This window comes from Elephantulus edwardii, unplaced genomic scaffold, assembly GCF_000299155.1.
Source record: "Elephantulus edwardii isolate Elephantulus edwardi_28Jun2011 unplaced genomic scaffold, EleEdw1.0 scaffold00086, whole genome shotgun sequence".
Taxonomy (NCBI): domain Eukaryota; kingdom Metazoa; phylum Chordata; class Mammalia; order Macroscelidea; family Macroscelididae; genus Elephantulus; species Elephantulus edwardii.
Window position 1 is genome coordinate 4,081,768 of NW_006399836.1, and position 17,864 is coordinate 4,099,631.

Sequence of the window (17,864 nt, forward strand, 5' to 3'; positions counted from 1 at the left end):
TGAGGCGGGAAGGGTGGCACAGACCAGGCAGGTTCAGATCGGTTCACAGGGTTACAGAGTCTGAGTCAACTTAAAGGCGCCTAACAGTTTTTTAAAACAAAAAGAATTGAGAGTAGCACTGCTTTCGACTTTGTAAATCCCTTGACTGACTTTATCAGACAACAGCTGGCTCCTCCTTTCTGCTGCACTCCATCTGCTGAGAGATGTGGTTTTGGTTGAAGTATATAAAAATCTGGCCGCACACAGATGTGAAGTTGAAGGCGGAATGTGGGCACCCTTGGCACCTCTCCACTAGACTGTACACAGCCTTTGAATTAGGAGTAGAACAAACAATTCTTTCCACGTCCACAGCACTCTAAACAAAGGGGGGAGGGGGTAGTTGTGGTAAAGAAGCGTGAACACTTTACTTCTGTAAGAAAACAAAACTTGCTCCATAACCAAATCATCCATTTGTACAGGTGTCTTCCTTTCTGAACTTCTCTGTGTACCCACTCCATTAGATGAGTGCATTGCAGTACGAGGCTGCACATCCAAACCCATTTTACAGATGAGGAAAGCAGAGAGCAGCAAGGGGACAAGAAAGCTCTCTGCAGCCAGGCTGGTTTTAGACACACCCACATCACTTGGAAGGAAAGCAGTGCTTCCAGGACCAGGGGCCCGGCTTGCTTGCCTCACAAGAACCAAGAGCTGTGTTTATAGGACAGCTCTGCTCAAGCCAATAATTCCTTTTCAAAAGCTGTTTTTCCAGCACAGGAAGAGGGCCTTGTGCTTAATTCATTCTCAAAGACACAAGAGACAGCACTGGTTTCAGAACTCAAATGACTTTATTTGACACACAATATAGTATGGCTCCATGAACACAATAAACCGAAAGACAAAGAGGGAAGACACAGTCCTATCTAATCGATAATTAAGGAACAGGAGGGCAAGTCACTAAATGAATAACAAAACAGTTAAATTTGATTGGAGAATTCATTTTTTCTAGTGTCCGTACCTGGAAGACAAAGGAAATTATTTTATTAATTCTATGGTAATGTCTGTGAGAGACTATAATACTTGCTTAAACACAGGAACAAATTTAGTAAGAACTTTGAAGAAAATGTACCCAGTACAAGCATGTTCCAAGGCTCCACTATGACACAGTCCTCTGTCCCTTTGCCAGGATCCACCTCTCAGCGCTCTGTCCCTTCTATCATTCCTTACCTACCAACCACAGGCCAGGAATGCTTCTCTGTTACACATCAGGTTGCTATGAACTGAAATGGACTCAAAGGCAACTAATGACCCCTCGTTCACTTCCTTGTGGTGGTCCTGTCCCATGACACAGCCCTGCCTATGGGACTCTCTTTGCACCAGTCAGATTGTGGGGGCCATTAGGGAGATAAGAAGGTGCATCAGAGCTGTGAGCTGTGAAAGAGAACCCCAACTGCTGGCCTTCATTCAGCTGTTCAGCCTCAGGCCTGACCCCAACCTAGGGCAGATGGCTTCTACCTCTGCTCCTCAATTCAGGTGAGTCTGGGGGTGGGATAAATACTGTGGGCTATGCAACTTACTGTCTCTGAAAACCTGCTGGACACTCAGCTGTAAGTCAGATTTGATGGCAATGAGTTTTAAGTTTTAAAGTTGGAGAACTAAATAAATCCAGGCAATTTCGTCCATATATAAGTAGAAATGTTTCTTAAAAAGAGAATCTTCGTCATCTTACAGAATACTCTGCCTGGTTCTCTCTGGACAGTTAAGATTCTAAACGGAAACCTGTGATTCTGTGTCCAGAAATGGGGGCATCAGAGCTCTGACCTCTGAATCCATCAACCTGAAGGACAGTAACTTAAATCTGGTCCTTCCAGTACTTTCCACAGGAAAGTAAAGAAAGTATTAAAGTCGCCTACCAGATGAAAGATGGCTGTGACCGTTCCTCACGACTCTGCTTGCCCAGTGCACTGACCACCACTGCTGAGGACAGTGGCAGCTGGAAAAAGCAGCAGGAGTTCTCCACACTCGCCTAGTGCTTGCTGTAGAAGGTCAAGGACTGTAGTCTTCATTATCAAGAAGACAAAGATTCTCACCACCGGGCCAACTGGCAGCACCATGACAGATGGAAGAGACTGAGGTTAATTAGAGCTTGTTTGGCTCTACAATCAACACTCTTTATCACCAGCAGTCGAGAACTCAAAAGATGAATTGCACTGGGAAAATCTGCTGTCAGGGACCTCTCTTTTCTTGCTAAAAAGCAACAATATTCAGTCTAGAGACTAAGGTGTGCCTAATCCAGGCTATGGTCTTTGCAATTACTTGCCATGCTTCAGAGAGCTGGACAATGACTAAGGAGGACAGAAGAAGAATTGATGCCTTCAAATTGTGGAGCTGGAGAAGAGTCTTGAACATACCATGGACTGCCAAGAAAGCAAGTGGGTCTCTCCTGGAGAGGGTGAAACGAAATTTCTCCTTGGAGGCTAAGATTTTGAATCTCCATCTTAATAATCTGGACACGTGGTCAGGAGAGACCGGTCCTTGGAAAAGAACATCAGGCTTGGAAAATTGGAGGAACAGTTCAGGAGAAGAAAACCCCCCAATAAAATGGACTGATACAGTAACTGGGGCAATGGGGGTTGATGTGTTGGCTCAGGGCAGGCTTCAGAGCTGCTGTTTGTAGGATTGCAGGCAACTCACAGCACATAACAACCACAACAACCCCTCCCCCACCCCACCCCCCTTGTTCTTACACTTTAGCCCTTGGCCTGGGCTGTGGACAACAGGGCAGAGTTGGGACCTTGAGCCTGCTTGAGGGCAGTGGTCTCACTAGGACAAAGATGTAGCAAGACCATGGAAACTCTGTCGTGATTCATGGCTGCAAGTCAGATTGTAAGCTCCCTGAGGACAGAGGAGGGCTTCTCATGCAAGTTCCCATCTTTCCCAATACTCAGCATCCTACGTTGATGAATGGAGAGCAATAGTATGACCTAGGCACTAAGTATCGGGCAGTTTTCTTAAAAAAAACAAACAAGGGGAGGTCTGGTGGCCTAGTGGCAAGAAGCTGCACTGCAATCCCAGAGGTGCATGGTTCGAATCCACCAGATGCTCTGCCGGGAAAGGAGGGACAATCTCCTCCTGTACCAGTCAGATCCGATTTGACGGTACACAGACACACAAAATAATAATAAAATAAAATAAAAAAATTAAAAAAACCAAAACAAAACCAAAAAACAACCAAACCCAAAAAACGAGAATGCATTTGATAAAACTTCTAACATTCTATATCAAAATAAAGTCTAGGAGCTTTGGCGGCCTAGTGGCAAGAAGCTGCGATTCAACCCCAGAGGTACATGGTCCAAATCCACCAGATGCTCTGCTGGAAAAAGAGGGGCAATCTCCTTCTGTGCCAGTCAGATCCGATTTAATGGTACACACACACACAAAATAATAAAACAAAATAAAGTCTTAATGAAAAATAACTGCAGCAATGAGAGATTTCCACTTTGAATATTTGGTAGGTTTCTTTTTTTAATTTTTTTATAGGTTTCTGAAGAAAGAAAGAAAAGAGTATGCATTTGATATGACTTCTAATATTCTCTATAAAAATAAAATCTGAAAGCAAAATAGTATTACCAATAAAAGATTTCCAAATAGTTCACAACTAAGTAACTCTATTTTTCATTTTGTAAATGTAAGAATATTCTACTAATATTCATATTTAAAGAAAAGTAATTTTCCCCACAAGAAAATGACCAATAGTCCAACGGGGGGAGGAACAAAAGATATAAGTAGGCTTTTCCCAGAAAAAAAGAGAAGATATAAAATTATGAAAACCTGAAATAATGAAACACAACATTTCATCAATCAGCCTGGCCATGAAGAAAGTCTGATACAACAGTACTGGCAAGTGGGCTAAGGGTCACTCTGCTCACCAGTGGGAGTCGGGTAAAGGAGGACAAATTCTTGGAGAAGGGTGGAATCTGACTATGTTTATAATAAAATAGTCAAGTTTTAACCTTATGTACAGAAAGAAAAATCATCTTCAAGATACACTAGAAATAAAAAAGCAAAGTGAATGAACAAACAAGATGCTTCTATTTTATACACACGTCTAAGTATGTGTATCTACATGTGTATACGGTGCACATCTGTTGTTCACGGAGTTGTTGAGTCCTAGTTGACTGAAGGCACCTAACACCACCATCACACACAGGAATGATCACGAAAGCTTCTTAAAGCTGTTGCTGCTCCACCTCTGGGAACGGAAGGAGGTGTTGTAAGGGGGGATTCTTTTGTGGTGAACGCTTTCTGACCATACAATTATTTAAAATTCACCATGTCATATTTTATTTACACAATTAATCAAAAGATACCCAAAATGCAGTTTCCAAATTAATCAATAAGAGATAAGGAAACATGGTAAGTGGCTACCATTCAAGCCCAAAGCAAATCAATTTGACATTTAATCAGCCCATTTTAGAAATGATTTTGGAAATAGTGACACGTTAACAGATTCCCATATGCTCTGCCTTTACCGACCGATCCCAGAAGACTGGGAAATCCTGGACTTCAAGCTTCTAATTTAACGTGGGTTCATCCTTTCTGTAACGTCTACACAGTGGAGCACCCTCCACCTGTGGTGAGGTGAGTCAGAGACTGACGATGATCATAAAGTCCAATCACATGTCACAATAAGCAGAGATACTTACTTTTGGAATTCCCACTCTCTGTTGTCCAATGGACACACCTGTCGTGTTTTGAGCCAGCGAGAGATGCAGTGGAAATGAAAAGCGTGCTGAAAGAAAAAGAGACACTGAATTACAAATGGCTCGGAGTGCCACCGCCCACCGAGATTTCCTGTGGAGCAGGGAGGGGGGGGGGCTCTGCAGAGCAAGCTATACCAGACAGGGGCTGACAACACGGAGGGCCCAAGAGTCCGCTTATTAGTACAGGCAGGTTTCTGGTGAAACATTTGTTAGAAACATATTACCACTAAGGATGTGGATGCCCTGGAAAGACCAGGGGGGTGGGCCGGCATGGGGCTCTATCCTATCCTTAAAGTAAACGGGCTGCGGCTCCTGTCCCATTCAGCCTGTAAGCAGAGGCATCCTTGCCTTGGGAAAGTGGAGCCTTGGTCACACAAGGATGCCAAACACCCACTTTCCTGCCCCCTCTCTTGGAGAATGGGCACCCCAGGAGGAAGAGACCTGTCCTCAGTGCTTGATAGTGTACTGTGAATGCAGCTCACGCAGCCCTAAAACCCACCACGTCCCCAATACTCCTCACACACAGTTCCACTTGGGCCAAGGACCTTTCCTCATAGATAAGGTGGGGTGGAAGGAAGCACTATGGTGGGTAGGCTGCACACTGGCAGCTGACACCGTGGAGCTGACCCCTCATTTAGACAGAGTGAAAGAGCAAGAGGGCTGGGGATGCTGGTGGATCTCAGACCCAGGAAAAGGCAGGACCTGTGTGAGGGCTTTCAGAGCGGTGACTGAATGTTACGTCAGGCGGCGGTTCCCTGGTGTTGTCTCTTTCCTGCATCCTGAGTGGGGCTCTAAGACACAAGGAAGCACCCTTCCCATCAACCATGGCTGTCCAAGTGAGGCAGGGATGGAGAAGGCTGACACCCCAGTTCAATACAGCTACTGTAACACTTAGAAAGGTAGGATGATTCTCCAAGCGGGTGTGGAACCTCAAGAAGACCGAGATAAAATAGGATTGACACGGGTGGTGGTGGGGAGAGAACAAGATAATGAAGTTGTACTGGAACAGATGAGGGAACAGACTGCAAACAGAAAGGAATGCACAACTGGGCATCACATGCATGACAATTAACAATCTGAAGACGTGCATTATAAAGTGAACTGGGATAGGAACAAAGGACAGGATGGAGGAAAATATGCATCAGTGAATGAAGGAAAACCCTATTTTTGGGTAAACTTTTGTTATAATCACAATTTAAAAAAAACACGTAAAGACTGAACTATGTGTGATTATCCTCTGATGTGTGTGTTGACAAAATTAAGAGACAATTCTGTAAGAAACAGCTGAAATTCATACACCACCACCATGGATGCTCAACAGGACTCACATGCCCCCCAAATGACACCACCAGATCCAGATAAAATTTGGCAGAAGGTTGAGGCATTTTCTCAACCAGCAGGTAGTGGAGACAGGATCACAGAAGGGATTCAAGACACCCTCCTCCAACTTCCACCCACCCTTGTATCCCAAATCCCAACCATCTCCAAAGTTAGCAAATGCAGGAGGGAACGAGGGCTGCAAATGAGGGTGCAGAGCACGAAACAGGGTCCCCAAACATCCTCATCATACTTTCTTCCTGCTAACATATAAAATCTAGTAACAAGGTTACTTAGTGGCCTCAGACATACACTAGGGAGCTCTGGGGGCCTAGTGATAAGAAGCTGCACTACAATCCCAAAGGCATGCTGCTGGATCTCATCAGCTGCTCTGCTAGAAAAGGATGGGCAAATTCCTCCATGCAATTTACTGCCTCTGAAAACCCACGAGAGGGTCAGCTATAAACTCGATGGTACATAACAAGAGGCATAACACTAAGCACTGCCTTGCCGTTTACAGAAGATGGGGGCATATATTCCATCCTTGGAGCCTCTGAGCAACCTGTCAGGCGAGGATGACAGATATCATTATCTCCCTTTGACAGACAGGAAACTCCTGCACAGACAAGTTGAGTGACTTGTCTAATTCATGGAGCTGGCTAGCAGAAGGCACAGCATGGGCCCTAGGACCAGTCCAAGGTTTGGTGACGCCATCACGCTCCTTTGTGGCTGGCTTGTGGGAGCCGCTGGGCTAGTTTTCTCATTAGCCACATTTCAGAGGACGTCCATTCTTTTTTCCTCCAAACACAAAGTAACAAAGGCTCCTTGAGATATGCTTGAATGACAGGGAGAGCCAAGAGCCCAGTCTGTTTGATTTCCTTCTCCCTCCTCATAAATGATGGAAGCATCCCTTGGTCAATGCAGGACACTGTGAACCTGGACACAAGGGCCGGATGGAGAATGGGGACCTAACACTGTGAGAGCTCTGAGCTGATGGAGAAAGTGTGGCTCGCTGCCATCTACACCACAGCCCTGTGTCACTTAACACCCATGAGGTGCTCTGTGAAAAAGGATGATAAGTCATCTACAGTTGTAGTAACACTTCAGTTTGGCCGAGCTTTCAACAAATCCTTGTGCAACAAAATTCTCTGCCTCAGCAATCACTGACTCACCAAGAACTTCCACATTATACCCACAACAACATCGGAGGCGCTTGAACCATGCGGGGCGGGCACTGAATTCGGCCTTGTAAGTCTGGTCCTGCTTTTTCTTTAAGCATCTTGAACAAGTTTGGTGTCTTAGCAGTGATCGTCAATGTGCGGAGAAGGATTTTGTGTTTAAGCCTCAATTCACATCATTAGCACTTCATTTCCTCGTATCTGACACTCTTGCCCTTTCCCTATTAACCTTAGAGCGGTCAGTGGAGTGGATCTTTTAGCAGCTGGGACAGTATTTTTGTGTTTTGAGGTTATCTCTGATGCACCTTGTTCTCTAAGAATTCTGAACTTTATTATATAATCTAACGGTATCACATACTAAGAAGATGGATGCTCCCTGAACAGATACTATGTTGCGTAAGACTGTACTCATTTGTTATTGTTAGGTACCATCAGGATGGATGGAGAAGAGATTGAGATTGTTCACAGCTTTAGTTTGCTTGGCTCCACAGTCAACACTCTTGGCACCAGCAGCCAGGAAATCAAAAAACGTATTGCGATGGGAAAGTCTGCTGTTAGGGACCTCTCTAAAGTACTCAAGAGCAACAGTGTCTCTTTGGAGACGAAGGTGTGCCTGATACAGGCCATGGTCTTTGCAATCACTTGTTATGCATCAGAGAGCTGGACAATGACTAGGGAGGATAGAAGGAGAATTGATGCTTTTGAGCTCTGGTGCTGGAGAAGAGTATTGAATGTACCATGGACTGCCAAGAAAACAAACAGATTCATCGTAGAGAGGGTTAAACCAGGCTGCTCCTTGGAGGCAAGGATTCTGGGGCTTCGTCTGACATACTTTGGACATGTTGTAAGGAGAGACAGGTCTTTAGAGAAGGACATCATGCTGGGTAGAGTAGAGGGACAGCGCAGGAGGGGAAGACCCTCTATGAGGTGGACTGATTCAGTGACTGGGGTAATCGGGATGGGTGTGTCAGAGGCAATGAGATTGGCACGGGATAGAGCACAGTTTAGGGCTGTTGTACACAGGGTCGCTATGAGTCGCAAGCGACTCGACGGCACATAACAACAACAACTCCTTGGAGGCTAAGATTCTGGGGCTTCGTCCGACATACTTTGGACATGTTGCCAGGAGGGACAGGTCTTTGGAGAGGGACATCATGCTTGGGAGGGTGGAGGGACAGCGCAGGAGGGGAAGGCCCTCTATGAGATGGACTGATTCAGTGACTGGGGTAATCAGCATGGGTGTGTCAGAGGCAGTGTGATTGGCACAGGATAGTACAGGGTTTAGGGCTGTTGTACATAGGGTCGCTATGAGTCGCAAACGACTCAACGGCACATAACAACAACAACAACAACAACCATCAAGTCAGCTAGCCCATGCATTGTGAGCCCACTGTGGTGGTCACCATCAATTCATCTTGTTGAGAGTCTTCCTCCCCTTTGCTGACCTTCTATTTTCCCCAGCATGATGTCTCTCTAATGGAGTTCATCTTTCAATATGTCTTCTCTAGCCATCTGAGAGCTGGTCAATGAATAAGGATGACAGAAAAAAGAAACAGCCTTTGAAGTGTGGTGTTGGAGAAGAGCACTGATGGATGGCCAAGAGAACTAACTGATATATCTTGGAGAGAGTACAGTCAGAGTGCTCTTTGGAGGCAAGAATGATGAGGCTTTGCTTCATACTTTGGGCATGTTGCTAAGAAAGGATATTCTTTGGAGAAGGACAAGATGCTGGGAAGGGTGGAGGATTGGCGAAGGACAGGAAGATTCTCAACTAGGTGGACTGACACAGTGACTACTTCAATGGGCTCTGTGTGTCAGGATGGCACAGGACACAACAGGGTTCAGATCTTCGGTTCATAGGGTTTCTAGGAGTCATACTCAACTCGATGGCACCTAACAGCAGCAGCAGCAGCTCTTACGTGATGTTGCTATGCAGGTAGATGGGACTATGTGTGTGGGGCTTGTGGGCCTAGCCACAAGGGGATTGGCCTGTCTCTGTAATTTACAAGAGAACCGGCTAGTCTCGCAAATAAACTGAAGAGCTGTAGGTGGAAATGAAATTCTTCCCACCAGCCAGAGAGGAGAGTCCTCCAATCCAGAGAAATGCAGGACACACTTTGGGACAGCAGTAGCAGTGATGGCTAAACTGGAGAATTAGATGTGAGAAGGGACTTTGGGGTGGGGATGGGGGAGCCAATACTGGCAAGACTGAGAACTTAGGAACACTTAAGAGTCTCAGTGTTGCTCAAGGCACCATTGCACACATTTTAGGAGCTGTCTTGACTGTATTTTGTTATTAATCTGAATTTTTTTATTGTTGATAGTCTTCGAGTTGAGCATAACTCATAGCTACCTTATGAACAAAAGGCCTGAAGCCCCTCTACAACTATCAACATTTATCTAATTTCATCGAGTTTCTGAAGGCATGTTATCTAGGAAGTGGATGCCACTACTGCTTCCAAACCTGTCACTATATGCTATGTGCCATTTAGTCGCCTGCTATGTGTAGCGACCCCACTTACAGCAGCTCTGAACCCTGCCCTGTCCTGAGCCAGTCTCACTAATTCTGACACACGAACCTCCATTGCCCCAGTTACTCTATCAATCCATCTCATCCAGGGTCTTCCTCTCCTGCACTGTCTGTCCACTCTTCCGAGCATGATGTTCTTCTCCAAGAACTGATCTCTCCTGGCCACATGTCCAAAATAAGCGAGGCGGAGCTTCAAAATCCTAGCCTCCAAGGAGAGACTTGATTTCACCCTCTCCAATATAGACCTCTATTGTATCATTTGAATTATAACCTTTTAACTCTCCCAATATGGTTCTACGTGTTCTGTGAGCTATCACATTGGATCCTGGACCCAGTGAAGCAATAAGATCGGTGTTGAGAAGATATGAGGATGGGAGCATGGGGGACTTGCCTGACCTCATGGGCATTGGTTTTATGTTACTGATACTGTGGGCATGGATAGATTCCCCTGTGACGTTGTCAATGGTCAGGTAGTAGTGCTCCCCATGTGGCCCTCGCTCTTTTTAACATTCTCCAAGGTTCTTCCTAAAAATATGCCCAAAGTGAGACTTTACTTGTATTTATTTACAACGTTGCCGCACATTTTTCAAATTGACAACCATGCTTAGAAACACATTTGCCGTCATTTGCGGCAACGTGTTAGACACTTAAGGAAGCTCTAGTGGCTTAGTGGTAGTAAACTGCTGCCACCCCAAAGGCATACGGTTCAAACCCACCACTGTTCTGCAGGACAAAGACAGCCAGTCCCTTCCCTTGCAATTTACTGCCTCTGAAAACCTGCTCGCTGGAGGGTCATCTATAAGCTAGGTCCAACTTGACAATCCATAACAACAACAACAATGGATACTTACGCATCCCATGTGCACATGTGATTTTAAACACTCTGTCATTTAATCCTAATTACATCTTTATTGTTGATAGGTGAACCCTATCCTATCCTGTGCCATCCTCACAATCTCTTGACACACTCGAGTCCAATGCTGCAGTCACAGCATCAATCCATCTCACTGAAGATCTTCCTTTCTTCCGTTGACCCTACACCTTTCCAAGGATGATGTCTCTTTCCAAGGAAGGGCCCCCTCCTAGAAACATGCCCAACATATGTGAGATGAAGCTTCCTCATCCTTGCCTTCTAGTAGCACTCTGGCTGCACTTTCTCAAAGACATAACTGTTCTTCTGGTAGTCCATCGAATTATATCCTGTACCCTTCACCTACACCACCACCACCACTCAAAGGCACAGGATCTTTGTGTCATCCTATTTCAATGTCCAACTCTCACATGCACATGATTGAAAAGGCCATCACCTGAATCAGGTGCACCTTAGTCTTTGACATTATTGTTCGCCAGTATTTTGGAGAGGTCCCTGATAGCAGACTTTACAAATACATATTTTGATTTCTTGACAGCTTGGCATCAAGGGTGAATACAAGTAAAATAAAACCAAGGACATTTCCATCATGATGTTGCCTACTGGTGCAGTGGTGATAATTTTTATCTTCTTGATACTGAGATGTAATCAATATTGAAGGCTGCAGTCTCTGATCTACTGTAGCAAGCACTTCAAGTCCTCTTCACTTTCAGCAAGCAAGATTGTTATCTGTGTAACACAGCATGATGATGAGTATCCCTCCAATCCAATTGCCAAATTCTTGTTCACAGAGTCCAGCTTCTCAAACAATCTGCTCAGAATATAGACTGAATAGTTATGGAGAAAGGATACAGCCTTGATGCACACCTTTCTTGATTTCAAACCACTGAGTGTTCCCTGGCTCGTTTCAACAACAGCAATGGGTTTAGGTCTCCTATGAGCACATGAAATGTTCTGAGAATCTCAGTCTTTTCACTGTTAACCATAGTCTGATGTGATTTCCATAGACAAATGCCTTTGAATAGTCAATAAATCTCAGACAAACATTCTAGTAGTCTATTCTTTCAGCCAAAATCCACCTCACATTAGCAAAGCTATTCCTGGTGCCACAGCTTCTTCTAAATCCAGCCTGAACTTCAGGCAGTCCAAGTATTATTCTAGCTATTTTTTCAATAATCTTCAGCAGTATTTTGCTTGCATGTGATATTAATGACAGTGTTTAGTATTTTTCATATTGTGTTGGATTACCTTCCTTCCTTGGGAATAGGAATATAGATCTTTCAGTCAGCTAGCCAGGCTGGCAGCTGTCTTCCAAATTTCCTGGCACAGACTCGTGAGCATCCAATCAATTCCTGGAGCTTTATTTTTTGCCAATGTCTTCAGTGCAGCTTGAATATCTACCTTCTTTACTACCAGTTTTTGAGCATATGCTGCTTCAGAAATGGTTCAATGTCCATCACTTATTTTAAGTACAGTGACTCTGTGTATTCCCTTCATCTTCTTTTGATGCTTCTTGGATCACGCAAGATTTTGCCCACAGCATCTCTAAGAAATTCTAGGCTTGAATTTGTTTATCTGTTCTCTTAGCTTGAGAACTATCAAGTGAGTTCGTCCCTTTTATTCTGACTTATGTTTGCCTATTCCATTATACTTTTGTCTTCTCGAGCTGCCCCTTGAAATCTTCTGTTCATCTTTTTTACATTTGTATCTCTTCCATTTGTTTTGGCTTCTCAAAGCTCTAGTGCCATTTCCAAGAGCCTCTCCTTTCTGACATCCATTTTGGTCTTTTCTTTCTCCTCTGTCTTTGTAATGACCTTTTGCTCTTTTCATAGATGATGATATTTTTTTATTTCATCTCACCACTCATCTGGTCTTCAATCATTAGTGGTCAATGCCTCAAATCTAATCCCATTTTACATGAGGAAATTCAGCTTCAACATGTTGAAGACTTTGTTAAAAAGTGAAGTCCCGTGGTAAGCCAGTCACAGAGACAGGGAGGGTCATTCTGATTGCAGAGTCCTCAGCTTGAGGTTGGGCCAGAAGCTTTATGTGGTTTTCTGACGGCACAGAAGTCCAGAGCAGGACAAATGTAAGTATTAGTTCACGTGTCTCTGACTCTGTAGCAATTAGGATAAATTTTTAAAACATGCCAGAAATCCCATATTAATCATGTGTTATCCTCCAACGCTGTCTCCTTTACCTTGGAAGGGTGCATGCTCATTACAAGGATGAAGCACGAACATTTACGGCAGGAGCCATGCTAAAGCCAACCAACCAAATCCAAACTCTACACATTTGCCACACACACTTGCGTGCGCACACTCCTCTCCCCCCCCAGAGACACACACACACACACACACACTCTCTCTCTCATTCTTTTCTCCCTCTCAACTTACTCATCATATTTAGTACGACACTTCGACTTAATTTAAAAAGTCTGGGGCGGGGGAGGGTAGAGAAAATAGTGCATCAATGAATGAATGGAAACCCAAAATCTCTGTAAATGTTCACTAAAATTAATAAAAAAAATCTACCCAGGAAGTAAAGATTTTTACCAAAAGGAGAATATTCTGAAGACTGAACTTTGAAGGCAATTTCCAAATCCTCAGAGTGTTGCTAACAACTGGGCCTACTTTGTAAGTAATACACTCAATGCCTCCTTCTAGTCACTAATATTTATCCTCTAATAGGCTAACAGTACCATCATGTAATGTGTTTTTTTGTTGTTGTATTTTTACTATTTGCATCCCTTTTGGAAGAAAGGTGGTCTTTCCCCCCTGTTTAGTTTCAAGACAGACAGGGCAGGAAAAGAGGTAAAAGGTTTATAAGCCATGATGATACATAAAGACACTTCCTTACGTTACAGACTCCCCATGCAACGGTACACTCTTCCGAAGTCGCGGATGCCTGGTTAGCTTGACATTCTATGCCTGTGGGAACAAGAAGACAAGATGAGTTGGCCTCAGGAGCAGACCCTTCTCAATCTATAGCCACATAACTTCACAATTAAACAAAGGGGAGAGGGAGCAGACCGGTATCCCGGCAAGTGGTTAATCAGTCATAATGGGTTCTTTAACAAATGTGAGAAAGGGTAAAGAATAGCACAAGCAGCTGTGTGACTTAGCAATATGCTCTGCGGCAACTAATCTTCTTAACACACGGAGAAGGCATGTTTCAATTCTTAGCATAACCACCTTGTTAAAGCGGAAATTATTCCTTCTATTTTGGTGAATTTATTAAATCCTGGAAGCCACCTCACACCTCACAGTTTTCTGAGAACTGGCATCTTCTCACATTCTTGATCAATGCTTCCTCTTAGGTATTCATAAACGAGGCTTGCCACATGCAGGCTTAGCTGGTTAAGAAGGTGCAATCCCTAACGGGCCCGGTCTAAGACAACAGGGAGTGAAGGGGCCTGTGACAAACCAGAGTCTGGTCTGTCCATCCAAGGGCATCGTCATTCAGAATGCTTTATAATAATAGTAAACAAAGCAAAGGTCAGGCCAATGTCCTGGGGTCTGAGCTAGATCTGTGATGCTTACTGTCCTGAAATGATTCTGTCTGGTGAGCCAAGCAAATCACAATACACCCAAAGAAAATATTCCACAGAGAGGGAAGAGAATTTAAATAGATGAAAAATCTGGCTGAGAGAGAGCTGGTCTACTGCACATAGATAGTAACAGAACAAAAATGTGTGATAGGAAGTCTCTGAAGGTGGTAACTAAATGGATTCTCCTTTCTGAAGAATTAAAAAACACCAAGAAAGTTTATTTAATAGGAGATGATCACACCAAAGTAACATATAAAAACAGTAAAACTGTAAAAAATAATGCCGTGGTTTTAAGGAGAATGTTTGGTTTTAGGGGATGAGCTTCATACCCTACGATATTTTTCCACCCTTCAACAAATGATCTGCATTTGCAGGCCTTTCTTTTTGTCCTGGGACACACACAAAACTGGAGTTCTGGCTTCCAGTGAGATGGTCTACATAACAAGATCAAGAAATGTTATTTGGGTTAAAAAAAATGAAAATAGAACATCTCAGAGTTGTGGATGCATCACTTTATTGTAAAGAAAGGCAGAGCACATCATAATCCTCTTAGATGAGAATTCTCTATTATAAAATGTGCTAAACAAGAGACACGTTTTCTATTTCTTAAATGAAAAGCAAACCCCATCCACATTCTATTTCGATCTTCCTTTCTGTGGATGTGGTAGGATTAACCCAATGAATCCCACAAGACCACACCTGGGGCTTCAGTCTTTTCCTTCTCCCAGGCTGTTACCGCCCTACAGGTCAAATGGCCCCCTGCCTCCTCCATCTCTGTAATCCCTCCCCACACTTCAAGACCCTGCACAAACTCCACTTCTTGGGTGAAGCTTTTCCTTACAGTCCCAATTAGACTGAGCAGTATTCCTTTCCCTTAATTACTCACAACACCTGTTACCTGTTAGAGCATTCATCAAGTATACTACCATTACGTCTTCATCTACTTGACTTCTATCCTGCTCCCCTCAAGTGCCTGTAGGGAGACCCCATCTTTCTTTGCCAAGAACCCAGAAGTGCTCCAAAGGCACACAGAAGCCACTTCCATATGAAGAAAATAGTAGCCAGATATTATTTATATAAAATCCTATTAAGGAACAAAAGTACTCAGGAAGGGATATAATATGAAAAGTGATTCCTCATTAAAAACATATCTTATTAAAGAAAAAAGTAGTTAGGAAAGGATATAATGTGAAAAGTGATTCCATACAATCAGAAAAAAGGCTCGTGTATTAATTATTTCTGGGCTTTTGGCACAGAATGTGAGTCCACACACAGAAGAGAGTGCATACTGGGCTGCTTCTCATTTTTTTGGTACTTCAGTTTGGCACTGTTTATCACACTGGGTTTCTTATTAACCCGCAAAGGCAGACACTTAGCCCATAAGCAGCTGGGACTGAGATGGAAGCAGTGGTGTCATCTTTTGAGTTGGTAGATTTTACACTCAACACACTGGCATATCTGTGATTTTAGGAAATGATGAGTATATTAAAGGCAAAAATGGGGATCAAGGGCTTTTGGATGCCTTCTTACTCTGGAAAAAGATTACAGATATAATAGGGAAGACAACACCCAGCTAATTGTAAATTTCAGTAGTTAAACCTACCAAGAAACCAGGCAATGAAAAACCACCGCGAGACTCAAGGATGGGCACGTGCATATCAATACAGAATCAAAGGAGGTGTTCCTGTGCAAATGCTTTTAAAAGAGTGTGTGAATGGAGCAAAGCCATCTGACAACCCAAAGCCACTGCCATCCCGTCAATTCTGACCCACAGTGACCCTTCAGGACACAGCAGAACTGCTCCCGCAGGGTTCCCAAGGCAGAACTGCTCCTGCAGGATTCCCAAGGCAGGAACTTTCCAGGAGCCGACTGCCACAGCATTCTCCCGCAGCACAGCCAGCATGTTCCAAGTTCCCAAGGTACAGCTGGTGGCTGAGCGTTTAAGCACTGTACCATGACGGGCAAGCCAAAGCCACCTTAATTTACTTAAAGCTATACATGTAGTTAGGGAGTTCTGGTGGCCTATGGTTCAAATTCACCAGCTGCTCCTCAGAGGATGGGCAACCTCCTGTCCTGCAACATATCCTCTGAAAACCTGCTGCAGAGCCCACCATGATGCAGTCTCAACTTGACAGCAATGAGTTTGATTGTCAATCATATCTAGTTATTCATCTATCTAGTTATTCACTTAACTAGTCACTCACTCACGGCCACTGAATCGGTTCCAACTCAGAACAATGCCGTCAGGTTTCCAAGGCTGTAAATATCCTAACGTAAGGAGATGTCCCATCATTCTTCTGAGGAGCAGCTGGTGGATTCAAACGACTAACATTCTGGTTAGTAGTGCAACACACCAGAGCATTTTCATTTAGTAACAGGTAAGAATTTATTAGAAAATGACCACTGCTGAGTCAAGATTCTTATTTTTTGCTTTAAAATAATAATATATTCAATGTTATAAGGCAGGTAAATTCAGAAATAGTAATGTTTCTTATTTGTGTCAATAAACAACAAAAGGTATATTTTCTATAGGTAAAAACTTGACCTCAGTCACTACTTTATCCTATTATTGTTGTTATATGCCGTCGAGTTGGAAATAACTCAGACTTGACCCTCCAAGTGGTTTTCAGAGGCAGTAAATCCCACAGGAAGATACTTTCCATCGTTTCGCATGGAGCAGCTGGTGGATTTGAACCACGTGCCTTTGGGAATGCAGCACAGCTCCTTACCAGTAGGCCACCAGAGCTCTTCTATTCCAGATGTATAGCAGAATATATATACTAACTTAACAAACAAAAGAGGTAACTTAATAAGAAAACATGCAATTTTCTGTTACAGGAGTTCAGTATTTGCCTTCTTCATCTGATATTTAAAATCCACCACGGTAAAAAAAAAAAAAATCTACCATGTCATACCTACAAGGTGACAGTAACTGAGGTAGGTATCAATTCCTTGAAACAAGCAACTGGTAAGAGACTGAATGGACAGCATCTGCCCAATGGTGAAGCTCACAGGGCAGAAGGGAGAGGTAATAAGGATGAAAGGAAACAGCAAACAGCAAGTGCTCTTATGTCCTGGGAATGGCAGTCAATGCCATGAAACAAATGTGTACAAACTTTTGAATGGCAAACCAATTTGTTCTGTAAACTTTTACCCAAATCAGTATGTTTATAAACGCCTTTGACATATGGAAATACACACACACACACACACACACACACACACACACACACGAGAGAGAAGCCCTGGTATTATACAAACGCATTGATGTAGGTGCTGCTGAGTTGACTACAAATCACGACAACCCTATGGACCACACATCTGTACCTTACCCTATTCTAACATGCTCATGAGCTCTGGTGGCTTAGTGGTAAGGAGCTGTGCTACCATCCCAAAGACATGTAGTTCAAATCCACCAGCTGCACTGTGGGACAAAGACAGGTAATCTCTGAACACCAGCTGGAGGGTCAGTGCTCAGATGGTTCTGACCGGATAACACATAACACCAGTATCCCACATACACGCAAAATTGACCAGGTTGTAAAGCAGGTATATAGTCAGAGGGAATACAGAATTTGATAGTCTTTGTCTCTGTGGTCTTCCCAAGAAATGCATTCATTCCCATCCAAAGACACAATAACCTACATACTACTGCTGTTGTTAGGTGCTACTGAGGTGA

The 17,864-nt window shown here is 43.7% G+C and overlaps 1 protein-coding gene across 1 annotated transcript in view; it reads right to left on the reverse strand.

Moving 5' to 3' along the window:
• Window positions 1-791: 791 nt before the first annotated feature.
• RBX1 (ring-box 1, E3 ubiquitin protein ligase) overlaps window positions 792-17,864 on the reverse strand; it is a 23,021-nt gene continuing 5,948 nt past the window's right edge. The window contains exons 3-5 of the mRNA XM_006890091.1: window positions 13,495-13,565; window positions 4,683-4,768; window positions 792-994 (exon numbers count right to left, since the gene is read on the reverse strand). Coding sequence (XP_006890153.1) covers window positions 982-994; window positions 4,683-4,768; window positions 13,495-13,565 — 170 coding nt within the window. The 3' untranslated portion in view covers window positions 792-981. The remainder of the gene's footprint in view (window positions 995-4,682; window positions 4,769-13,494; window positions 13,566-17,864) is intronic.